Below are 26,591 nucleotides of genomic sequence, written 5' to 3'. Positions count from 1 at the left end.
TTAAAAGTCTGTTTCATTCAGGGAAACTTAGGAGGGGTTCACTCTGGGAGTGCTGTTTTATAATCCTAGAGCAGCAAGCAAAGTCCCAGGAAAGAAAAAGCAAGGGGATTTGGTCCAGGTGTAAACAGGCATAGGGATATGTACAGCTATAGGGATATGTAATAGGTAGGGAACCTCTTTGGAAGAAAGGTATGATAAATTCTTGCAGCCAGTAAGTTCTTTGATTTTGTGCCTGTGATCTGGTAAGCAGCAAGCAGCAGGATCCAGTTACATGTTTTTTCCTTGGTCTGTTCACTATTTTCTGAAATACATTTCAGCTAAACAGGTTTTGACTGTCTTAGTACCTTTTGTGCTGTTACGATTTCTTCTTAAGTAAATCAAATGTAAATTTGAAAAGGGTATGTAAACCAATTAATATTTGAAATTCCTAAATTAAAAAATAGTTCTTACTGAAGCATTTTTCCAAGATAATTTGAGGTTTATAAAAGTACTTAGTATATCTTATTAAATGGTACAGCGAATCAAATAGCAGCAACCTGGTGTGAATGTGGATAATATCAAGCAAAATAACTTGAATTTGGCTTTAGAAAATATCTGTACATTTGTACATTTGTGTGATCATGCTTGCACATACATATGCATGTTAGGGTGGGCATACAGGGAAGCTAGTTCATCTGCCACAGGAATTAGAAGTCAAGGCTATTTTCTAAAATGGTTTGAGAGAATGTCTGAACTTACTGTTAAATAGAAGAAGCAGATGGAAAAACACTCTACATACTGTCTTGTTCATGTGCTTACCTATCATTTTTATCTTTTGTTTTCTGTTGTTTTCTTTGCAAATAGCTATGCATAAATTTTATTGAATTTACATTTACTTTGGGAGAATAGAGGAAATTATTAGCACTTTAAGCACTTTATTCAGTTTTAAGCTTTGAATTGTAAAACTTAGTAAATGTGATTCACAAGGGATTAAAATTTAACATGTTTCAATATTTTTAAATAAAAGGAGAGCATGGGTGTATTAAATTTATGTACAAAAGGCACATGAGCAGTTTGCAGAATTTAATGCTGCAGCTAATATGCTACTTATTTCCTTTTTATATTTTATTTTATTAAAAATATTTTCAATCATATTGCTGGAAAAAATAAATGATATATATTTCAGCAATAGCTTAACAGGAAAGATATTATCTATGTGGTTTATTTCTCTTTGCAATATTCAGTCATTGCTCTGAATTAATACATAATTCAACAGTATTCAATTATAAATAAATACCTGAAGAAAAGGTGAAGTTTTTTTTAAAAAATCTGATTTTAAGATGGATCCCATTTTAGCCCCATAAGGATGAAGTTAAAAATAGACATTGAAGAAGAACCTTGATTGATTTAAAAAACATAATTATCGTATTGCTTGCATTGTATTGAACAAAAAGTGGTAGGCAGACACCCAGGACAGTAAAATTTCCATATGATTTTACCTAGGTATAATTTATGATTTGCTTCCTAGATATTGAAGAAAAGTCCCTTGCTCATTCTCATAGTGAATCTGTAATTGTTCTTCACTTTAGTTTCAGGGATATTTAAAAGTCATTAACTGACCTCTACAATCATGTAAGTTTGGCTGCTCATCTTCTATAACTCATAGTAAAACCTTTGGAGCCTAAAATAATCTGAAGTGATTTAACATAAACAGAGATTCTGTGTGTATTGTCTGTATTTATTTGCACACATGCACCAAAAGGTGCTTTTGTGTGTTTACATCAACAATTGAACAGTTCTTTTTATCAAGGGCTTTCTCATGGATAAAATGAATTGTCTCATGATGAGATTTTTGATGTACTTGAAGTATTTGTAATGCTATTCAAGGTGAGCTCTGCATTCAATTAGTCACAGCTAAGAACCAAATGTCCATGTTGCTCTGAACATTCAAAATGTTAGCTCCACTGAAGCGCAGTTTGACTTGATTGATACTTGGATTTTAAAGCAAATAAGGACTAATTTTTGCCTGTGGCAAAATATCTTTGAAGTTTCATGCCTGTGCCGAGGCTGGATTATCTAAGTGATAGCACCGGGGCTGGGACTGTGACCCTGTTGTGCTTGGCAGGTTGTGATAAATGGGGGAATCTTTCTTAACCTCGTGGCCAAAACATTCCAGGATCGGGTTGGGGAGACAGAAGAGAAGGGAGGAGGGTCGAAAGATGCAGGAGATTTGGCATGTTGAGCTGGAGATGAAGGACACTTGCTCACTTGTCTGGACTAGGGGAGAATGTGCAGACTCTTGTGGGAGAAATGGCTGCAGATGCGTTGCAAATACACTTTATTGCAACTCCTGGACACTGCCCTGGGTACATGAAATTCATCCGTCACTATTAAGATGTCTTTTTATTTTTGTTTTGAATGCTTTGAGAGTTTAGAGAATCTTGGTTGTTATATTTCCCTAAACTAAAGAGGTTTTCTTCTTTATTGCTTGAGATGGGTATATAAAACCATCCAAAATAAATTGGAAGAATTCCTTATTCCAAGTAACTGTCTTCTGGTTAAAGAATTTACTGGAAGACAGCAAATATAAACAAAATGGTATGAATTTGGAAATAAAAACCCTGACAAAGTTAATTAATTGCTTCTGGAAAGCTAGTTCAACTATTTTGTTTCTAAAACAACTTTAAAATTGAAACATACTTTCAAATATTTTAAAATTATGCATTTTAATGTAGCAGTATTAATAATACAAGATGAAAATCTCTTTGGATATACTAAAGATCCATAGTGAGATATTACCAGTCAAATTTTCAAACCTGAAAAAAGAGACAAAATTGGCCTACATGTGAGCTGAAATATGATCTGTCAAGTGGTTCTTTCTTGCGGCAGTGTTTTAAGAGCTGTATTGCCTCCGATGTTGTCCCCCTTGGCTAATAACGAAAAATATATTATTAGCTGATAGTTTGGGATTTATTTACATACTTTATGCTGTAAATATAGCTGTTCTGACTAGTACTAAGAACTACAGCATAACACAAGTGACAAAACCAAAATTATGTACTTTCTAATTGTGGCTGTTGTTGTTATTAGCATACAACCAAATGTATGCTGTATTTCTGTGTACAGATACAATTAATAATTTATTCTTTTATGATTAATTTCCCTGAATGACGTTTTAACCCTACCATATTAATAGGGTTTTTAATGAATGTTGTGTTGTAAATGTTCATGAATATTTGAATAATCAAATCTAAATCTATGAAAAATAGTCTCACCACATAGGATTTTGCTTCTGTGATGCTTACTAGCATATAGTGACTATAGCGCACATTATGTGGAGTATATTTTCCTATGTATTTATTAGAAAGTATTTTATCAGTTTGCCTTTGCTAAATTATTATTCTTTTTCTTGTAAATCTAAAAAAAATACCAAAAAAAAAAAACCAAAAAAACCAAAAAAAACCAGAAAAAAAGACTCATTTCTTAGCAGCATTTTCGTCACTTTTACTGATATATTCCAAAGGCACTGAAAATTAAAGTAACCAGAAACAAAGTAAATTTGGCTCCCTGATGATACAAACACATGTGAATAGGTCTTTACTTTATATCCAGTGTTTGTGAGATTTTACACTACAGCATTGTGTGTCCTTTTATCTTACCTCTAACAAATTATTTTTTCACCAGTTGGATAACATCTGGGCCACAAAACACTGATCATTCCGTTTTCACCATCAAGTAGTTTGAACTACAAATAATTTTTTGCATCCTTACTATGAGAGAAATAGGTTGCTGAAGTTCTTAGTTATCTGAAGTAGTTTATTAATGTTACAACAGCTGCTAGAAATTGTTGCTAAAATCCTAAACAAATTAGCTTCAGTAATGTGGGAAAACAGAAATGTATGAAGCTAGGAAATAGCACAGCTGCTCACTGTAAATATACAGGAGATTTACTCGGTAATTTTCTAAGTAGAGTATGATGTGCACTTGCTTATTACCTTCTCCTTCCACTTTTTTCCCAGTTTTGAATACACTTTTTAAATTATTTGTAGCATAGTAATTTGTATATGCTTTAAGCAGGTGGTTTTGATTGGAATAGCCTCAGCGCATTGTGCAAAATATACTAGTGTTGTACAATTAGTTAATGACTTCATCTTGGTCTGTTTTCAAAGACCAATTTGTTTGCTCATGATCAGATTCATAGATATTATCTGTGGAAAAGTCAGATATTTATAGCTGAATACCTTTGATGTACTACCAGGAGAAAAGCTACCAGAGACGAGCAGAGCGGTTTTTATTGTTGGGGCTTTGTGCCTGGTTCTTTTTAGTTTTATTTTATTTTAGCACTGTTTTAACGTAATTCCTATCTTCCACAATGCCTACAGAACTCTGCCAGCTGTTAATAGGTAGGCAGGTGCTGGGCTAAAATCGTGTTCATATTACCTGCTCATATTACCTTGTTCATCCTCCCTCCAACCTGTCTTATTTCTCTGTCCACCTGTTGCTTCTTGGCATTAATTGAGCCTCCTGTCCTACAAAGGCATATTCAGACTTACCATCATTATTCTGAATTGTTTCATTGACAGTAACAGGCCAAACCACCATGATCCAATTTAGGACTAAGCTTAAATCTTTGTGGGCTTGTCCCAAACTTGACAACCGCTCGGCTCAGAGAATGCCTTTTGCTGGAGGAGTGAATACAGTATCAGCTCAGGCAGCTGTTGCTGTTACTCTTGCAGAAGCCCATGCAGAACCTGGAGGAACTGGATCACACTCCACGGTCATTGCAGTTGGTCACAAAGAGCCTGTTTGCATTCCCAGGTCTCCATACATGTTTTCAGCATACACGCACTCCTGCCTTTCAGGGTTGTGAAGGAGCACAGTGAATAACGGGTATTTTTTCTGAGAAAAACCACCAACATTTAGGTAATAAAGAAGTCAGATGCTCTTAATTTTCTGTGAATAATGCTCAGTTATATTGTCTCATCTTTCTGGTACTCTGTGTCACTTACAACTTTGTCAATTGAATATGGTTGTCTCTCCTGAAAGATGAAGAAGGATCCAAAAAACATGGCAGTGACTTGAGTCCTTCTTACTAGCTGCACACTAAGTATACTTAAAAGCTGAAGTAGTTCTTCTCCTTTTCTGAAGCAAATGTAGAATGTTACCTCTTATTCTTTATGACATATCTGTGATGGACAGGTCACACAGCATGCATTATGCTGGCAGACACTGCAGGTAATAACTGGCCTCCTACCATTACATCTGGCTCTTACAGCTTGGGTAAGACCAACAGTGAAGAAAAGTTGGCCAAAAAGTATGTGAGCAAAATTGGCAGCAGTGAACAAGTAGCTAAACTTGGAAGAGCCTGTAGGAAGAGCTTACCACGTTGTCTGGAGTAATTCAAACCTCAGCCTAGGAACTTTCCTTGGATTGCCAATAAATCAAGTTGTCATGTAGCTGAATCCATATACAATGCTTTCAGTGTACCCATACTATTCCATCCCATTCTGTCAGACTGTGATGAGTCAGGTATTAATTCATTGTTAAACAGGTTGTACTTCTATGAAGACTTTAGTGCTTGAAAACTAATTAATACAGAGGTCACATCAAGTGAGGGTACTGTGAACACATTAGAGCTGTTTTTCTTTTCCTGAGCTTTTTGAATATAGCTGAAAACCACAGTCCTTGTCTTTATAGTCCCTTAATTCTGGCATGAAGAATGCAGCTGATGAGTATGCTTCTTCAAGACTGAGAGGATAATGAAACTGATGGTTTTTCAGACATTGCTTACTTAACACTGACCCAGCATTGGTGGGTGAGCTCTCAGTGGAGCTAAGAGACATAACATTTTTGACCAAGAATAAGGCAGATTTTCTGGGGGCTGATCTCTTTTAACCTTAGCACATGGCAATATGTATATTAAAAACACAGATGACAAACAGAAAAGTACAAGGAGAGTAAAATAAATTCTTTGCTAAATCAGGGTATTTTACATGTATGCATTTCATAATCTGTGGTGAGGATGACTATTTGATAGATGTGAGATCATGTTGTTTACTGCACTGGAGTATCAATATGCTCCTTGGTATAAACCAGGATAGTAAAGAGCAGAAAGGAGGAGATGATCGACAAGGCCATTTGTTTAAATTTCATCTAAGTGAGGGATGGAAAAGTTGTGACAAATGTTCTTTGATCTCAAGGGGAAAGACAGATTATTTTCTGATGAAGCAAACAAGTCAGGAGAGAAGTTGTCCTTTGTTCATGCAGTGGTCAGTATGTAAGCTCTTGGGTGAACTAAGGGAAAGCTGGATTCCAGTGAGACACCAGCATTGTCAGAACAGAGAAGCGCCTTGAGGTGGGGATACTTGACTTGTAGTGGAGAAGTCAGCATTAGCAGTAGAAATACACTGTACTGTTCCCCATACAAGTTGGTTTCCACATGAAAAGAAAACAGCTTTATGGCACAGTACTACAGGCCTTTAATAAAATAGCTTGAAGTATTTGCATGCTCTATTTGCAACATGGCCAAGTTAACACAGCCATAGGAACATTAACTTTTGAACTTCCTGACTTTCATTGCTTTAAATTTCAGCTTCAAAGTTTATTCTTTTTTTCTTTGCATTTGTTGGCCCTGGTTGGTTTTGAAAAGCAGGAGGAAAGAAAATAAGTTCAGGTTTTCTGAGGAGGCTCTGAATTTTATGCATATAACAGGAGATGACTTGATATTCCTTTGAATATTGAATGAAATCTCCAAAGCAGTTTTGATACACCTAGTTTGTTTACAATATTTCTGTGAAATTGAGGAATCACGAGATGAAATCTAGAAAGCATTGCACAGCATAGCTGTTTTCCTGCATTTCAGTATGTTTTTTTCCTGAAAAGAGATCAATGGTATCTGGGAATGCTGATATTTAAAAAGCAAACACTTAAAAAAAAATGGTGTGATTGCAACAAAACTGGAAGAGATCATGGGGACATAACTGGAGTAAAAACAGTAAGCATTTTTCCATGTCTGGATTAAGAATGGAATCTTCTATCTGATTTCCAGTTTGGAGGTACCAGGAAGACAACAGGAAGACACCAAGGGTATACTTGCAGAGTCAGCTTGACTGAGACATATTGCTGACTTGAAAAGGCCAAAAAAAGGCCGAAGGTTTGTGTTTAGGTTGGTGTGGGCATTTTTTAGGAGGTGGTAGGGGTGGGGAGAAGGGAGAGAGCTAGGAAAATAATGTGAGAGAAAGAGAAAGAAAAGGAAAAGAGAATGAGAGAAAATCAGAGTTAGTACTTTAGTATTTTTTCCTGAATCTGAATTTGTTGATAAATGAGCTCCAGGCTGGTAGAGTTTCCAAAACTTCGGCCTTTGGAACTTCTAAATGGGGAGGTAATGCCTTCCCTCTTCTCTTCTCTTTTCTTCTTTCTTTTTTCAAAGGGAGCCAGGCCCATCCTCCCAGCTGCAGGAAAAAAGTGTTCCGTGAGCTCTGAGCTATTAGGTAACCCAGGCTGAAACAAAAAGTGCCATTGTAGTGTGGCATTTGCCCTGCATGACCCACCAGTTAAGGGAAGGCATATTTCCTTCTTTCATTGTACACAAACAAACAAAAAGAAAAAAAGGATGCCAATTTTTCCCACAGTGCATGCATAAATGCTTTTCAAAATGTAGAAGTTAGTACTTTACAGGTTCCAATCACTGAAATTATGACTTGACTGTTACACCCTCTGATATTTTTAGTGTGCTTGTGCCAAAGGCAATTTAAAATGTGTTTTAAAAATGTTTGCAGGTATAAAAGATTTTAAAGACGCTTAGAGGTCTGAACTGTGTGAACCCATTAGTCATGTTGCAAAAACAAACACATAGGAAACCCTTCCACTAACAAGAAATTACCAAGGAAGGAATGTTTAGTCCCCAACGATAAAATACGAATAAGAAAATTGAGGAGTTAAAGTTCTCTCAGATTTTATCAATTCATGTCACCTTAATGACACCTTCATTCTCTAAAACTTCTCAGTAGAAACACAGTTTCATACTGGATAAAGCTTTCTGATTTATGTTTTATAAAGGTTTATGCCAATGGTAAGACTGTGCAGTGTGCCCAAAAGAAACTGTCATTATAGTCTCACTGGAAGTATGAAAGAAGGCATTTACCTGAATTGATTACATTCCCATTAACTTCAATGTATATGTAATGTGCTCTCCGGCAAGAGCTCTAGTGTGTGACTGCTCATCACTCCAGCCAGGTGAAATAAGATCAAAAGGAAATGCAGTGCTTCTTTGCAGCTTTTTGGGCTGTCTGTGGACTGGTGCCTCGTTCATCCACACTGTTCTTGGCAGCAGTTTGTACAGAAAATCCAAAATGTTGTGAGAGCCATGAAGATTGTCCCAAAAAGTGGAAGCATTTAAGACTATTGTATGCTCTGTAAGTCATAGCTCCTTAATATTATTAGGATCGGTGACTGGTTCAAAGGAGCTGCAGCTCTGAAACATGAAACTTCATGGGAGCTATCTCTCTCCATTGTTATAATCAGTGTTTCTGGCAAAGAGGATTTCATGGAGGATGTCATGAGACACAGGTTGTGTGTCTCTCTCTTTGGCAGCACCATTCCAATTCCTCAGTGTTTCCCAACTACCTGCATTTCATCAGGTAAGTGGAGAGTTGAAACCTTTAGTCACAATTAATTTGGTGTAATTCCTCTCTGTCTGAAACAGATAACTGCTCAAAGTCAGCTGAAATACACCTGTATCTTTCTGTTGGATGTAAAGGTAGCCTTACATGACAAGCCTAGACCTATTTATATTCCTGAACTGTAGGTACTTAATACTAAAGATATCCATTCTGGATTAGTTTTCCTTGCAAGTTAGGCATACATCTTAGTATGCATGCCTAACTTGTATACATAGTGGTGCAGACCAGAGTTACTACTGTACTGCTCTGGAAAGAGGAGGTAAAGGCAGGAGGGTAGCAATGATATATTTCATTGAGAACAAATCCATCTTAGGATGGGAAAAGAGAAGTGATGGTGGAACAGCAATGACTTTCCTTGTTCCCATCCCTGGCTCTCATGCCTTAGAGACACGGAAACATATCTGATGTCTTTGAATATGAAGTCTCCTCTACTGTGCTACATAAAATGCAAAGGTCAGCATCAGCAATGTGCTTTCATACTCAAAACTTTTAAATAATTTGCACTTTACTTTCATAAAAAAAAATGGCATATTCAAACCTCAATCTTGTTTTGATTAGAGTTGTCAATTTTAGCTGATGGCATACTGATCTCATGACTACGAGAATAGAAGAGACAATTGATTAGCTAAACCCAGTTTAGGTGATGAGCAGAAATGTTTCCACTAGAGGACTAGCTCATACAGACTTGCATTAAGAAAAACCAAACCAACAACCAAAAAACTCCTTTAATAGTGAACTTTAAATTAATTAATGTAACGTATTTTTCCTCATTCTTCCATTGCAATCAGAACTCTTGTTTTCAGATCTGCTGAAATATGACAAATCTACTTTGGGATGTGATTCAGTTAAAATACAGCTATGTACAGTCTTTGCACTGTGAAAAATAGGGGAAAAAATCAATTTTCTATTGCTTCAAGCTCTTTCACTCAACAGTAGCATCAGTGTGTGGGTTTTTAACTCCATCAGAAATGTAATTAAAATTCGATTGTGCGTAATTATGTAGTCTTACTTTTTCATATACATTTTAATTTCATTTAATATTGCATTTTAATAAAAACTTTAAATTATATAATTTTATTATTATCACTAGGTTTAAGTAAGTGAAATCCTTATGAGATTTATGGAAGTGTGGCAGAATAGTGAATTACTGTGAAACAATCAGTTCTGAGTTTGGGATTATTTAGAATTCTTTTCCTATGTTTTTCTAGGTCTACTCAGCATTTTTTTGATTTTGCACAAGTGTCACTGAGATTTTGTCTTCACAGGACATATGTAGCTGGAGTATTATTTGAATTTAGTCATCAAAAAACTGCTTCATTCTCAATAATATTTGTTCTTTCATTGCGGTTTTTTTATTAAATCAAAAGCATATATATTTTCTGCATGGCTACAATTTGTGGCTAAATCTTAGCACTGTATCTGTAAGCAAGCCCTTGCCCTGTTTTTGTTGGTCAAGCAAATTACATTATTAGTTTTGTGGTAGCAGTGATGTCATGGCAGCAAAGGAAATCTTTGGCAAATTATGTACACAAAGGCATTGTAAAGACAGTCTCTGATAAGGTTTTTGTTGTCAAGGTGGTTATAAAACTCCATATAAACACTGTCAAAGTCAGCATCTAACAAACATTTGAGGAGAATTATTCTTTACTATTTATTATTCATCACAGTGCTACAAATACCCTGAGCTGTATTCTTCTCATATATTTCCATCAAATTGTTCCCCTGCCTGTGCCATCCTCTCCTGGAGTTGCTCTACATAGTCCCTTACCTGGACAGTAAGTAGAGGTGGGTCAACTTTTTCCAGAGTAATTTGCTGTGGGGAGTCATCTAGGCAGTAGAAGTGCACTTCCTCTGCCCATACTCCAGAGCAATCACACAGGCTGAGTAAGCACAAAGATGTGCTTTTAGATGTCCTTGGGTCTGCAAAAAGCACTTTTCTTTCTTCATTCTTGTCTCCTTGGTGTTAGAGCCTCCACAGCTCCCCCATGCCTAGCTGCTTCCTCCAGACCCAAAGCACTGCAGGCTCTGCTCAGCGCTGTTGCACACCTACTGATTTAGGAGGAATCCTCAAGGCCATGATTGATGCAGTATATGAGGGAACACAGCAGATTCATTGCCAGAATAATTTAGTGCTGATGTGGCAAGATTTTTCAGCTGTAGGTGTTAGAAGGGATTTCTCACCTGTGTTGCATTACGAGTTTAATACCTCCAGTGTGTGTGTGTGAGAACACCTCGTAGAGCAGGACCATTTCATGGTTTAACATTTAGTGTAATGGGGTCCAATAAAATCATGTTAAAAGATGTTAATGTTGCAAAGAAAAACATCAGAAGCAAGGAAATGCCAGAATTAATATGGTCTGTGGAAATTCAGCCTCCTATGCATTATGGTGCAGATCTTATTACCTGACATACTAGGCTTTCCAGGGGGGTGTCTTTTTTTTTTCAGTGAATGCATAGTTAGATTTTTCTTTTAACGTTCCTCAGTCTATCTTTGTTAAACATGAAGCAGCCAAAGCCCATACTTAATAAAAAATCCTTCATCATATAAATATTTATCATATAAAAATCATATCAAATATTTATTGCAGTTCTTTGGTGTCTAATAAATGCATCTCTTTTTCACAGTCCCTTCATAGAATCAGGCACTTTTAACAGTGTTCATATTTGAAATCTGCTGAACCAAGTCGGAGGTGAAGGTAGATATTGTATAAAACAATGATTATTTTTTCCCCAGTTTAAGCCAAATGAGACCTTCATTTTTCTGCATAAATGTAACATTTATACACAGTCTTTTAAGTTGAAAGTGTATTTTCCCAGTTTGGATCATTAATTAGTTCTTCATACAGCTGCAGAGGCAGAACTAGTCTGTTGCTCTGGGCAGACTGGTCACTAATGACTTTTGTAATGAGTTTCACAGGTATCTGATGAGTGCTTAGGCCTGTGTTTGTGTTGTTAGTCCCAAATCTAGAAGAGAGGAGAGCAAACTGTGGTGTCCCACTTCAACCACTCCCCATATTCTTCTGCTGTCCACACCCCGCCTCTACATCTGTCACATTATTTTCCTTTGGCTTCTGCTCTCCTTTAGTTTTGCCACCATCAAGTGCTTATTCTTCTTTTGTCCCCTGATTTCTGTTCCCTCTCCCTGTTCTTTTTTTTTCCCATTTTTTCCTACCTTAATTTGAATCTACAGGATTTTTTTCTTTCAGGGTACTGCCTGGGTACCCTCTACCCAGGGTACTGCACAGTACAAAGCAAAGAGGGACAGTTTTGATAATGTCAAATTTCCTCATGGCACGGGGTTCTCCTGGCACTCAGAAGTACTTCCAAGGCTCGTTCAGCACCAGCATCTTTGAGATGGAGACTATTCAATGCAGAAAGGATCTACAGAAATTCAGGGCCCAGACTGTAGGAGTTCACTAACAGTGTGACAACAGGGCTTTTAGAATCGTACAAACTAAAATAAATGTGGGCAAAATTTCACAGAAATTATAATTCCTGGGTATCTGTACACCTCAAACTCTCCCCCTCCCCTTTCAGTTTTGGGATTTTGCCTCCAACTTTCAGGAGCTGAAGCCAATGAGCAGCATAATGACGTGACTTTTAAAACATGAACACAACAGTCTGTTCTCACAAATATTTGTATTTAAGGATTTTTTAGCTGAAACTCTTCAAAAATTTTGTAGCAGGCAACCAGAGCAGGAGAGTTCAGTGCAGCTTGACAAAATTCAAACTGAAACTTACTCTTGTGAATGACTCTCAACATTCATTTAACTAAAATGGTGAGAAAACCTGTGTAAACAGAGAGGGGGGAAAGGAAAACAGCAGGAGTAAAGAAAAAGGTTCTTTTTATAGCATTTACACATGAGAATGTAAATAAATGTGGTGTTAGTGAAAGTTAATTATTTTGAAAACAGCAAGGCAGATTAAGAGGTAAAACAGTGCAGCTGAAGACAAAGGAAACAATATTTAGTCTTTGATCAGAAGTTTTCACAGTGATTTTCTGTTCACCTTCAAGGGTGGCATAATTTTATGAATAACAGAATCTGTTTTGCTACTTGAGTAGCCTTGAAGAGAAATGGTGTTCATTCCATACGGCCACTTGAAAGAAAATCCCATGCTTGTTCCTCCTTTAAGAAATAACATTTTTATTTATTAAATCTTTTCTCTCAAAGAGGGACCCTAAAGATACACAATGAAGTTTACATTTAGTCTCAGAGGAAAAGCCAAATCTGTACTCTGTGGTTCTGCACATTTCTTCAGGTAGTGATCATAGATGAACTGCATCATCTATATGCCAAGCTGCAAACCTGAGATATTCTCACTTTTTGAAGTATTTTACTTTCATTGCAATATTCTTAAATTAAAAAATGCTCACTTTTTTTCTCCCCAAGTTTGTTGCATCACACAGGAGGTGAGTCGTTTTGATACATTTGGTCAGTGGCTTTTTTGCTGTGACCTTTCCACTTTTACCAAACTTTATCAGTTGAGTTTTTTGTTGTTGATTTTTTGGTTCTTTTTTTTTTTTACTGTTTACCAAGCAGATAAAGCATAATCTTTCAATTGCTTTGTAATGTTAGTCAAAGCAAAATGCAGTAGTAGTGTGAGCTGTGGTAGGACAACTCATCTGTGAGTACCCAATTACTGCATCTCTCATCCCTGCCCAGTAAAACCAGAGGCCTTAATATATTCTGGATGTTAAAAGTGCTCAGATAATGTTAGTGTATGTTTGTACTCTCTTTGGGCTTCTGTGGTAGTTGCCCACCACCGGACATGCCATCACTTTGCTGAACCTGGGTGTTGGGATTTCTGGGTGACTGTCAGACTCTCCAGCAGCCAATTAAAGTCAGTGGTTGAACTGTCCTGACCCGGGGAGTGAGGTCTGAGCCCCAGTGCAAATGTGACAGAGAGTGCTACTGGTGGCAACCACAGAACAGCAAAGAAATGGGAAAGGAATAAGTAAATGCCAGTAAATTTGAGAGCAAGTAGATAGCAAAAGCATGCTGGAAGTGAGTGTATGCTAAAGGGATATGGAAAGAGAAGTTCTACTAGGACTTATGTTTAAATAGCTACTAGGAATATACTTATTTTTTTAATTATGTAATTGTATTTTATAGTTCTAAATACATTATGTTTTCAATAATTTTAAATTATATTTTATATGCAAAATGAAAATATTATTTTTCTGGTCAAACCTCTAATTCAGTTGAGACAATCTGATCCTGAAAGTACACACTTCCTGTCAAGGAGAGGCTGTTGTAATTTCAGTGACTTTAAACGATTTTAAATATATTTTTTGAACAGTTCCCTATGATATTGACAATCAGGAGACACTCAGTATAGAAATCTGAATAAATATTTCCCATGTTTGTGTATAATACACACTGAAGGCATTTTTCATTGTAGGTGGTCATCTGTTTATGTATCTGAAGTATTTCATTGTATTTCAGATCTTCACTACTTTAATAATAGTGGGGTTAACATAAAACTATAGCAATGATGTTTGCACCTGAATGTTTATGAAATAGTGCCTGTCAAGTTTGGGTTTATGTGAGCACTGACTGTGTCTCATGCTCTGCCAGTGGCTCACTTCTATGACTGCTGCTGCATGGCATTCAGCTGAAGGATTTAGGGAAAATATTTAACATTAGTTTAATTATTTTTTCTGTTGGAGTGGGTGAGTGTTTTGTCATTTGTCAGTAACTTCAGTAGAAGTGAGTCACAGTCACATTTTTTTTCTCTCAAATACTTTTATAGCAGCAAAAAAGTGTAGAAGAGTTTCTTGATGCAAGGTATCCTGAAACTTGTCATTGAACTTGCTGGTTTTAAAGGGAATCTTTTTTGTATTTTATGTCTCACACCAAGTAAGTCCCAGTGAGTGATATTTCTGGGTAGCTTTAAAACTGGAACTTTGAAACCTCCCACAGAGGAGGTTTCTGGATTCTGCATTAGCAAGCTAGTGAGCAAAATATTTTTTCCTCTGTTGAAAACACAAGTAATTTAGATTACCAGAAGGTAAAATTAAATTTTTGCTGGAAATCATGAAGATCCCAAGGAGATACCTAGTCTGCAAGAGAGCAGTTTTCTATTTGACAGTGATGGATTTTATCACCTCCAATCAGCCTACAGCAGTGTGTTGTGGAGATCAAGCTGGAAGCTGAAATTCCTTTTATGTACTTATATATTGTAAATATGAGTGAAAACAGTGTGTGTGTTCATTGATGCAATCGGAAAATATAGTTAACATACAGTTAGCAGATTCACAAAATGAAAAATACCATATGAATTATTTAACTAAGAGTGCGCTTTGCCCCAGAACCTGGTGTTTATTATTGTGAGCTTTAGCAGGAAACAGAAGCAGTATCAGTTGGGAAAACATTTCTTGGCCAAGCTGAGAACAGTATGGCTTTCTCGTTTCAAAGAGGGGAACCTGGTTCTTTGGTTTCTTTGTTCCTAGTTAAGACTACTCCCCAAGCTATTTTAGCTGAACGCTTTACATACTAATGGAGCCTGGGGAAGTGCAGTTGGCAGCTGTTCATGGGATAATAATGAAACACACTGTTTAGTACTGCAAACTGCTGCTGTAAAGTGCGGGAAGTATTTTATAGAGATCATGGTGAGCAGAGCAGGATCCGCTTTAAGTTCTGCTGTAAGTGCATGAACGGAGAGCAAGGAAGTTGTGTTTGGAGTGAGAGTAACCAGCACTGCTTTGCTTTTGCAGGTGAAGAAGCCGTGTCCAGAGTCCGATGGTTCAGAGCCGCAGAATCCCAGGTACAGTACTGGGGGGCCGACGCCGACTGGCTGCGCTGCGGTGGCGGAGCGCGAGGCCGAGCTGTGCTGCGGACTTGTAGCATCAGAGCCCCTTTTGCCAAGAACGAGTGGTTGGATCAGTTTTAATGGTTTTTACTCTAAAAGCATTTTTTTCCTTTTCCCAGTCAAAGATGCAGCCTAGCGTCTGGGTTGTTGAGTTTAGATGATGCCCTAACACTGAACGGTCACCTTCAACCAAGAAAAAGCCCAACTATTAAATAGTGTAGGGAAATCTGTGTGATCAAATGTCATTTTCTTCAGTTATTCTTTTTCTGCATACCTGAGTCCTGAAGCTTATTGAAAATATGGTTCATTTCCAGAGTGGAAAATTGATTTTTATTTGGGAAAATTTGTCCTTGCCAAAACTTCTTTTGTTTTCACATGTGAAAAACATGCTGTGTTCATAAGCTGGGAAGAAGCCATACATTTCTTTCCAGCCCAGTCATTTCTAATTTCACATACATGGGAAAAAGGAAATGGGTTTAACTTCCATGCTTCGTGCATGTATGTATGTGTATGGATAATTTTGAGCAAGTGAAGCAGTAGTTGTTTTAGATGTGCATCTTCCTGGTGATTAGTAAACCGGTGGGTAGTTTTCTTCAATTTTTAGTGAGTGCTTTTTGTCTTTGTCTTGCTTCTGTATAGACGACTATTTCAGTGTCATAGAAACTCAGAAACTTTCATTGTGAGGGGAAAGCTGCAAAATAAACCTGACATTTCATTAACATTTTCACTAAAACTCAAAAAAGTTAAACAATTCAGGGCTTTCCCCCCAAACCCATCCTTAACTATGTCTTAACTATGTTCCCTAATTATTGCAGCAGGATCCTCTGGGGGTCACCTGAAATATCCAAGGCCATTATAGTATCTGTGTCTTGAGCTGCACTGTGCACCATCTGAATTTCTTTGATTAGCTCATGTCTGTCATTAATATGTCTTTTCATTTAGTTTGGTAAGAACTGAAAAGGGAAGAGATAGTTCAATGTCCAAATATGCTTTCAGTGCAGTAAGCAGCAGTTTTGACCAGGACTTCAGTGGAAACATGTTTTGCCCTTCAGTACTTGTGCCTTCTAAATGACAAAACATACCTGCTGTGCTGCTGCTTTGGATTAAAATTTATTATAAAGGTCAAGTTTTTTCTGAGTATTTTGACACTGAGAATCCCAACTTAGCATAACGCTCATATATAAGTACGTAGCTTTAAGGGTCCTGATTGCCTAAATGAGACTATTGTGTCTCAAGCCCTTAAAAACTATGAATTCCAGTCAGATGTAATTTCAATAAAGTGTGAAGAAAACAAACTGCAACAAACCTGGGGATTCAGACTGCAATGTACTGTTACTATCTCTGCACATTAGGAAACTTCTTACAAGGTGTAGTTAAAATCTTCATAATAAGTCTGAGGAATAAGATACTTTTTTCTCCCAAATGTACAAGAGAACCCATGTTACAAATAGTCAGTCAGAAGGCTAAACCTGGTAGTTTTAAAGTGCATTTTCAAACAGAAACACTTTTCATTTTGAGCTCTGCAGCCTCAGTTGAGGATATATCAGATAGAGTTGAAATTAGTGCTCCTAGCCTGAGCATGTACTCTGCTGCATATACAGCCTGAAGTGGGATTTTTTGGTCACAATGTGAGTTTGGTCTTGGAAGGGAATCTCTGACAGACCTCGGGCTGGAGCATCACTAGAGGGCTCTGTGTGGCACATCACGCTCTAGAGCCTGGAGCAAGGTAATTCTTCTCTAAACAAGGCTTAAGTGAAAACACTGCACATAAAATGAAACATCAGCATAAAAATGAATGCTGGAGACACACAGCCTAACAGAATAGCTCCTGGCTTGGGACCTAAGGCCAATATCATTCATTTATTTAGCTAGCTTTATAGTCTGTTAGTTTTGGATTTGAAACTATTACAATAAATGCAGATGGAAAGTGTTTTTACAGTAGGGAAGTAATTAAATTGGGTGTGGGAACTTTGTCAGGAGAATTCTTGGAGTGACATGTGTGTATCAGCAGATTCTTTGTCTTGCTTGGCCTGGGTTTGTCTTTTAGAAAGAAACATTCAAACTGCAGATGTGACTACTAAATTTTTTTAAGGGATGTACTAACCTATACAGCATACCAAAAAATGCTTTTCAGAAGTAACCAGTTATACATGCAGTAAAAATCAATCTCGCCGGCATTTATTTATAGAAAGTGGTTGTTTTCTTAACAAACAGGTAAAGTGCACAGAGGGAGAGGGAAGTGTAGTTAAGAATTGAAATTATGGTGGACAGGCGAGTTGTAAAGACTAAAGGAAACATATGACTCTTCAGTGTCACTGACAGGCATTTTGATTCACAAACAGCTTTGTCTTACAAATTCTGTCAGAGTTTCATGGGAGCTATTTTTATCAAATCCCTATGAAGGGGTTGTGAATACTTCCTTTTATACCTAAGTGGTGACATTATACCTTATAGTGGTGTTATTATGGCTGTACCACTATTATGGCATTCTTTCGTCATAGTTATGTAGTAAAAATCAAACTTACCCTGCAAGACTGGTTAGTCATCCAGTCATGCAAAATGCTTTCTGGGGACACTGGTGTGTGACACAGAGGCAGTGAATACTTGGGACCTGCCAACTGTTCTACCACAAGTCTGGAGCAGGCAGGAGTATCATGATGGACAACTCTGACATGCTGGCCCTGTATCAAATTCGCTAGCAAGGCTAGGGAGAGAAGTTCCTGTGTTCAGAGCCTACAAATATACATTGCTCCTAATTTTCTTACATGATGGATAACTTTAAAATGATATCAATCCCAAGTGTGCTGAACAGCTGCTACATGAAATACAATGTCATACAAGAATTGCTGAAGTCTACAGCAGTGCTAGAAAGTTCTCATTTGCAGTTATCAATGACCTTCCTTTTTACTTAGATAATAAAAAAGCCATTTTAATTAATAAGAAAGCATTGTTGCCGTAAAACCTGTAAGCTACACTTAAAGCCTCATACCATGTGACCTGAGGAAATGATAGAATATGTGTGATTCTGAAGTCTGACAAAATGATAATACAAAGTCTTAAATTCCTGCTCACACTCAGCAACAGCATGTTCTATTTGGCCACACATCCCAGGAAAGTATCTTTCTTTGAGACAGTAGTCTGCTTCATGAACGCATCTCTGCTACCCCCAAATCCTCCTTTCCATACCACCAGGCCTGCCAGAGATTCCACTGTAACACCAAAGTCACATCAGGAACTGAGAAATGAGAGCAAGTATTGGTTTTTCTGGGCTATAAAATGAAACAGGGAGGAGAGAAATGAAAGGAGGGAGAGGAAGTCACTGCAAATGGAAATTCAGCAGGGTCTTCTACTGCTTCCTCAAAGTTCACTGATTATAGGAAAAAAAAATCATGGTATTTTACCATCTGGAGAGGATGGAAGACTCTGTAGAAGAAAGAAGAGATTTTTCTGACCATTTAAACACAGTTTCTTTTTTTCCTGGAAAGGTGAAGGAAGACGGCTGAATATTTCACATACTTTCCCTCTTCAAACTATGATATTTATATTGTGAGGAAGATATCTATAGGAAGAAAGAGAAAACTTGAAGATTTTTGAGTATTTTTGTAAGTTTGGGATAAAAGTTAGCTGACAAATCAACTTAGGAAAATACATAATGGGGTCAAAAATACATTACTTGTGTATTTGCATAAGGGCAATGCATCTTTGTATTAGTGAGCTAAACCTAAGCCCTGTAGAGCAAGAAGCCCTCCATTTTATTGCAGGAATTTTATACAAACCTGTGGATCCAATATTTCCAGTAATACCCATTCTTCCTGGCTTTTCCCTTACAGACTTTTTAAAAAAATTCTATAAGCAAAGGAAAAGGAAATGAAGCCAGTCTTAAGCAAATCCTCGCATTCAAAACTTTATCAGATGCTGTAAGAACAGTGACACTATAGGGGAGGCACTATAGTTACTGGACTAATACCAGCTAGATGGGGTTTGTCTCCCTGTGTTACCAAACCACAAATTCACCAGTGATGATCGCTGGTAAATATTAAATCATACACACAGGTCCAGTTGCCAGATAAAGCAGTTAACCAAAAAAGAGCACAGGGATCTTTTTATGTATTTAAAAAAGGTCTCCAATATTTTCATTTAGTATGTGTTTCAGTAAGGTTATTAGCATAGATTGCAGCTGTTAATCAGATGATTGCTGTCCTGTTCTTCAACACCCAGGCTTCTATGTGCATCACATAGTAAGAGTTAAAAGATATGAATTCCTGTTTCTCTTTCATCTTAAAAGTCTCTCTCTTAAAGCTTTTGAATGAGAAATATGCTTTCACATTTTCTCAGTGGTCTCACTTTGATACCCACGCGTGGTTTTTCACTGGTAAGGATACGAGTGCACATACATGTCCAGAGACATTATTGTCATTAACGCATTCACAAACAAATAGATGATATTGAATGTCAGTGAGAGCTACCACACTTTTCTCGTTCAGTTCACTTGACCAAAGTTTGCTTCCTCTGCAGTTTGGGCACACTGTTGTGGATGCAAAGCTCACTGTTTACTGTATCTGAACTATGCTAATGCTGCATGTGTGCATTACCAAACAGTGTTTCCATGACCATTCATACACTTAGAAAAGTGACATGTACCTTCTGCATCCTGTTCCTGACAACCAGATCACCAAAACTTCATTCTCAGCAGTTTCAACTAAAATACACCTGAGATTTCTTTCACCTACTAATTCCCTCAATAAGACCTTAACAGTTGTCTCAGAATGATCACAGTGATTGTTCATTCTTTCAGTCAGGCATTGGCTGGCCCATGTTTACCAGATCTGACACTGTAAACTCTTCAGCCCAAATCTAAGCTTTACAGGCATCTGACAGATTCTGTGATGAAGATTTCATGCTTTTCCCATGATTCTGAAAACCGGTGACCCTCTGCATACCAGTTCCTGGTAGAGCGGGGCCAACAGTACCTTCCTGTTCATTTGCAGTAAAAGAGATGAACAGTGTTATTGCTACATAGTAAAGAGGAGCTTGCAATTGAGCTGCTGAGCAAGAAAATCCAGCAATAGCTGTGGAAATTGTGATTAAAGTTTCAGCAGTTATCATAGAAAAAATAAATAGCACTGGTTGTGCAGTAAAAATGAGCAAACCAGTCTACCTAGCTTTCATATGTATTGTTTAAATGCATTAGGCTCCCTAATTTTCTTCTCATACATATCTTAGAATTTTTTTAGAAAGTGAGGGTTTGTTGTCTCGTGAACCATATGTAGCTTATCTCGGCCAGAGGATAATGCTTTTCTGAGTCAGTGGAAGTGTAGCTCCATTGTATTCCATAGTGAATAATCTGTGGATCATAATGATGTAATAAATGGGCTTCATTTGAGGAAATGAGTTGCTGAGAGGGCTCTGATTTAGACTTTGATGGTGAGATTCATCTCATCCTGAAGTGGACATGTAAGGTAGGTGCTTCTGAAATGCCATTTATTTGAACTTCTTTCAATTGACAGCTTACTGTGTCCCTCTGCTCCTGAGGAAACATGCAGACTCCACCAGCAATCACCTGTTGCTCTGCTGATTTATTGTAAGACCAGGTAGATACACAATATGAACCAAGGCAATGAAAGCATTTCTTTCAATTTTATAGATACAGTGTTCCTGCAAAACCGGTCAATTCCAGAAGGGAATACCTGCAAAAATAAGATTATTCTTTAGCCAGGAAAAAAGACTTTTTGACTAGCTTTTGGTATTTCTTGAGCTTGGAGTAAACTATAAGGAAGAACAGACACAGTAAAACTAATTTGCTGTGAAAAGACAGAATAATTAAATTGAAATATTGCCACAAGTAATTTTGGGGACTGGAAGATAAGTCAACAGGAGGGATGGTATATGCCAGAGTATAGAATTCCTGTCAATAAGGCTAGTACAATTATAAACACTTCACCTAAGAGAAATGTTTGGCAGGATCAAGCCCAGACTTCTCAGTCAAGACAGTGACTGGCAAAAATCATACGACAATTTTCCAATTTTTAAAAAACTACATTGTGGAATTAGATTTCTCACAAAGACTACATTCTGGGACACACAGGCTTAGCTTGCAGAGGACATTTTATACAAATCTGTTACTTATTAAAGTTTTGGTGCACTCATTTAGTCTGCATGCCACTTAGGCAGTTGGAATCAATCAAAGTAACATGGTTGGGGAGATCACTCTTCACATACGTGTGGCTGAATGGCAAACAGCAACCACGACAATTGCACTACAGTTCCTATCAGGAGTAGTTGCTTTGCTGTGTGAAAATTTTATTTTCAGGCATGTAGTTTTCAGGCAACACAAGTCTCTCCTATTTTTGGAATAGTCTGTGTGGTACCTCTCAGCCTTCTGAGCGCTCATTCCTTAACTTTAGAAATTCAGTCTACTGATTACCCAAGGCCTATTGAAGCTGGTCACTCTCTGCCCATCAGTTTTTGTTGGCTCTGGATCAAGCCCCCAAGGAGTTCTAAAAATATATATGATGTGTTTACAGAAATTACAATAATCTATTTAGAGTGCAAATACATGGTAACTGATGACATCACAGGGAAGTATTTTAATGGTTTATATTAACGGATCCCTGTGGCTTATAATAATAAAAGTAATGTATTTTTTATATTTCATGTCTGTTAAAAAATCCTCGGGTTTTTGGTTAATATAGGGCATAACATACTTTTTATGATATTAATAATAATTAATCCCTGTGATCCCAAGCCAGATCATGTCAGTGACAAGACTTCCATTAACCTGAGTCAATGGTGGGTCAGACTTTGGAGTAAATGAAAACAACAAAACCCAAGTTTTGAGCCTTTTTTTTTTATATCACCACATAGGAAAAAAAATGGATAACCAAGATTTTAGCACGTGTTAGTGGAAGTAATTTGGAGATTTTGGAGATCAAAGTGCCTTGTGATTTTTGAGTTTGCTAAAGAGAGCAGGATTTCTGTATTAATTAATATATCCATCAAACTTTTATAATTGTTGAATCTTCAGGAATATCTTAGCATAAATACTGGTTTTGAGTGAAAGAAGATAACCTAAGATTACACCTGCAAATGTTTTTGCTTAATCCAGTAATGTCTTAAAGTCTTATCCTAAAATTTAACTGGATTTTGAGCCATAAAATGACAGTGTTTGTTCTTCTTATGTGTGCAGCACATGTAATCACAATGAGAAGGAGCTCTGTTTCTTTCTCCTGTGGACTATTTTCTTCTCTGTCATATCACATTACAGCAGTACACAGGAGAACTAATTCAGACTCTGTTCCAGCTTCTTTGACCTCTTGTATACTCTAAATATATTTTACCATTGGTGAGCCTGAATAGTAAAAGTATTTGATTCCACCTACTTTGCACTTCAAATATAGCTGGAAAAATTCTGAGAAGAATGTAGACAATGAAAAGAAAATGGCCATTGAGATCCAAACCACTTGTTCTGAGATTGGTGCAGGTTGATTTTTATATGAATCACATTTTTCCTCAAATATTTTTAAGTGTAATTTCTTGGCTAGATGTTTCATGTTTTAAATGCCATCAGTCAGTCTTATGTACTCAGTAAGCATTTAACTAACACCATGCAGTTAGTATGTTGTGCTCATATTTAACATATCACAATTCATCTTCCTGCAAGGCCTTGATCAGTCATTAGAGAAAAAATAAGTAGGAAATAAAAATAGAATTGTCATGGTTTATGCCCAGCTAGCAGCCAAGCACCATGCAACCTCTCTCTCACCTCACCCCCCACATTCCACCCCAGTGGAATGGTGACAAGAATCAAAAGTAAAACTTGTAGCTTGAGATAAAACAATTTAATAATTGAAAAAAAGTAGAATATGTAATCACAGTAAATAATAATAATAAATGATAATAAAAAAAAAATCCAGACCCTAAACACTACAAAAAAGTGATGCAGAGTTCCTCACTGTCTGCTGACTAATGCCAGACCCCCTCTCAGAACTCAGATAACTCCCACTTCCAGATAACTCCTCCAGTTTATACACTGGGCATGATATTCTATGGTGTGGGATATCCCTTTGGCCCATTCAGGTCACCTGTCCCAATTACGGTCCCTCCCATCTTTTTTGCCTACCTCCTCACTGGCAGAGCATGGGATGCGAAAGGAAAGAGTCCCTGACTTGGGATAAACACGACTTACCAAAACCAAAACATTCTCATGCTGAATCCAAAACAGCACTGCAACAGCTACTGAGAAGAAATTAACTCTATCCCAGCTAAGGACAAGAATGAACAAAAAAAAAATCCAGATAAAAAGAGACCACATGCAAATAAGGTAACTGCAAGTTTGCTTTCTTTTTTTCTAACATCTGCATCTTCCACACGTTACACAAATGTGTGTTAAACCTGTTGTAATATTTTAGGCTTTGCCTCCCCTCCTTATGTTAAGACAGCCTTATCAGAGCAATTCTGTACCTGAGCTCCCTCCACACGCAGCTTAGTCTGAGCAACAGTCAGTGCTGTTCTCCTCTGGGAACGGAAGTCAGAGGATCCATATGACAAGGAGGGAAAGAGGCTGCTCCATAAGCAGCATCTGGCTCTCTGGCAGATTTGTCAAGCACTTCTGCTAATGGGTTTGGATTTGCCCAGGGGTCTTTTATGTGGTTACATTGCAGATGGTCTGTCTGTTCTATCTTCTCCTTTTGAATACTTTTATTAAAAAAACCAAACTGATAAGGTTCTTTATTAGTCTCACAAGATGCCTGTGCAGGCTCCTTTCTGTTAGTCATCGCAAAGCTTTCCATATATTCCAATGTGCGTCTTGAGTTTTGTTGGCAATTCTGGACTTAGTTCTCCAGTTTAGCTTCCAAGTGATGTAATTTACTGTGATCTGAGTTCATATTATTGTCAAATTTCTCTGGGAATTTCTTAATGTCATTTGTAGAGCAGAAGTAACTTTACCTCCCCTTGAAGCATGAAATATACTTGCCTTCCACTAGCCATCCACCTTTGAAAATATAAGTACAAATCTGGATTTGGTTAAATGTGAAAATTAGCAAGATGGTCTCAATCTAATTCATAGGGGATTTGTGTCTGCCATTTAAGAGAGGCCCAGGACTGAAGCAGCAAGTCTGTGGGAAGGTATGTTTGGCAGAGCTATGGAGAAAGGCATATGCAGTGCCCAAATAAATAAAGCAATTTCACAGATCAACTTTTTAACAGAATTATTTATTGTGTGGGGCAAGTGTAGAAGAGGGCAGAGAGGGAGAACATCCTGTTTGATTAATTCTGTTTAAGTTCTGTTTCAATTTACAACTAAATCTCTGTCACTTTAATTTTTAAGGGTTTTGGGATTTTATTTGCTTTTCAGTGTAGAAGTAATTGGCAGGTGACTAGACATAAGATCATGTTTTATTCCTATGTTATTTCAGGCTTATGTCTTATTTTCCTTCTAATTATGTAGATTAAATTAAATAGAAAATAAACCCCTGTGCTCCCAAAGATGTAGTGCTTTTCATGACTTTCTCAAAATAGTACCAGAGAAGTACATTCATCCCTCTTAGAATTTCATTATTATACCATGTTTCCCAACAGCAATACTTTAGCATTTGCTGAGAAACAAGAATAATTGTATTATAAAAAGCAATCATTTTGTTATGAACACCTCGCACCCTGCCCTGCAAACCAGGTTCTTGGGGAACCAGTGGGGAACCTGTGCTAAATGCAGTAAAGTTTCAGTCTTACATCTGCAACATGGTTGTGGGTGAACTTAAAAACCAACAGCACTGCAGGGCTTGTCTCCTGCCACCTTGTTTTTCCCTCAGTACTTGGACAGAAGTGGATATTTAATGATTTTAAAAGGCTAAGCATTATGTCAGAAGTCTTGGTGGGATCCAACCATTTGGTGTAAACCATGTTTTGATCAGAGGGAGATATAAATGAGGCTTACCAGCAGACAGGCTGGTTCCCAGGGCTGCTCTGTGCGTGCTGAGGCAGTGAGGGCTGGAGCAGTGGCTCTGCTGGCGCCCCACTCCCGTGACTCTGGTCAGGCAGGCAGGTATGCCCTGGCCTGGTGGCTGGGTTATCTGCATGCAGGCTGAGCTGGAACTGGAGGTGTTACAGATTTGCAGCTGCTACCTGCCCCTTCTTGTGGCCCCAGGGGATAATTCAGGGAAGGGGAACTGTGCCCCAGAGTTCTCAGCGACACGTATTTATTAAGTCTTAGAAAAGTCACCTACTTCACCCCAAATGAAAAAGGTGTGTATGCTTTAAGTTTCAAATTATAAAATAACCTGGGGAAATCAGACAGCAAAGCAAAATGAAGTGTAGTCATTTTATATCCATTTTAAAGAGCAGCCAGCATTGGTGCATTTATCAGAGCATCATCCTCTTCTTGCTCAGAATACTGGAATTTGTTTGGAGTGTAATTAGTTATGTAAAGTTCTTTCAGATTCTTCCAGGCAATAAGGTCACCCTGGGCAAAATGACAAGGGATGTGTGCAACACACCTAGTGTACCTTGCCATCCAGAATGGCTGTGCTCAGCTATATCTTACAGCAGAGATCAGATGCTGAAGCAGTTAAGGCATCAGGCAGTCAGCAAGTTGCATATATTTGTTTTATATTCTAAACCAAACTCATTGTTGGGACTGCGATTAGAGAACAGAAATAATTGCTTTTGACACAAACTCTTTTGGAGCCAAACATAATGTGCTCCACATGAGGTAAACTACAGAATATTTGTCTTGGGAGCCAAGATTCAGATCGGGTTTAACTTACAAGGGGAACTTCACTGTTAAAAGTGAGATGTGTTAATGTTTCCCACGTTAGGACTGCTTGCCAGTAACTCTCTGCATTTTATATTTACCAAGAGAAGATTCAGAACATTTGCATTAAAATATGAATAGAGAATGAAAATACAAGCTTTTGGCAACTCCTGTATTCTGCCGAGTCTGTCATCATAACTCGTCCTTTCTGGAAGCTGATGAAGTTCTTGCAAGGCCCCTGTACTGGTGGCTAAAGAAATTACATTGAAATGAGGTATGGTCACTCTTAATACAGCACACCTGAAAGTTTCTTTCCCTTTGGACATTTCCTGCTGAAGAAGAACCACGTTACAATAACTAGTTTGAAA

General features: G+C 37.6%; 1 protein-coding gene across 7 annotated transcripts in view; it reads left to right on the top strand.

Annotated features, from left to right (window-relative positions):
- EYA4 (EYA transcriptional coactivator and phosphatase 4) overlaps positions 1 to 26,591 on the top strand; it is a 141,118-nt gene that overhangs the window by 58,803 nt on the left and 55,724 nt on the right. For all 7 annotated transcript variants that reach the window (XM_069010740.1, XM_069010745.1, XM_069010744.1 and 4 more), the window contains exon 3: positions 15,379 to 15,428. In XM_069010740.1, the coding sequence (XP_068866841.1) occupies positions 15,379 to 15,428 (50 nt within the window). The remainder of the gene's footprint in view (positions 1 to 15,378; positions 15,429 to 26,591) is intronic.

This window comes from Aphelocoma coerulescens, chromosome 3, assembly GCF_041296385.1.
Source record: "Aphelocoma coerulescens isolate FSJ_1873_10779 chromosome 3, UR_Acoe_1.0, whole genome shotgun sequence".
In the NCBI taxonomy this organism is placed as follows: domain Eukaryota; kingdom Metazoa; phylum Chordata; class Aves; order Passeriformes; family Corvidae; genus Aphelocoma; species Aphelocoma coerulescens.
Note: the sequence above shows the minus strand (reverse complement) of the source record. Positions and strands in the feature narration are given on the sequence as shown.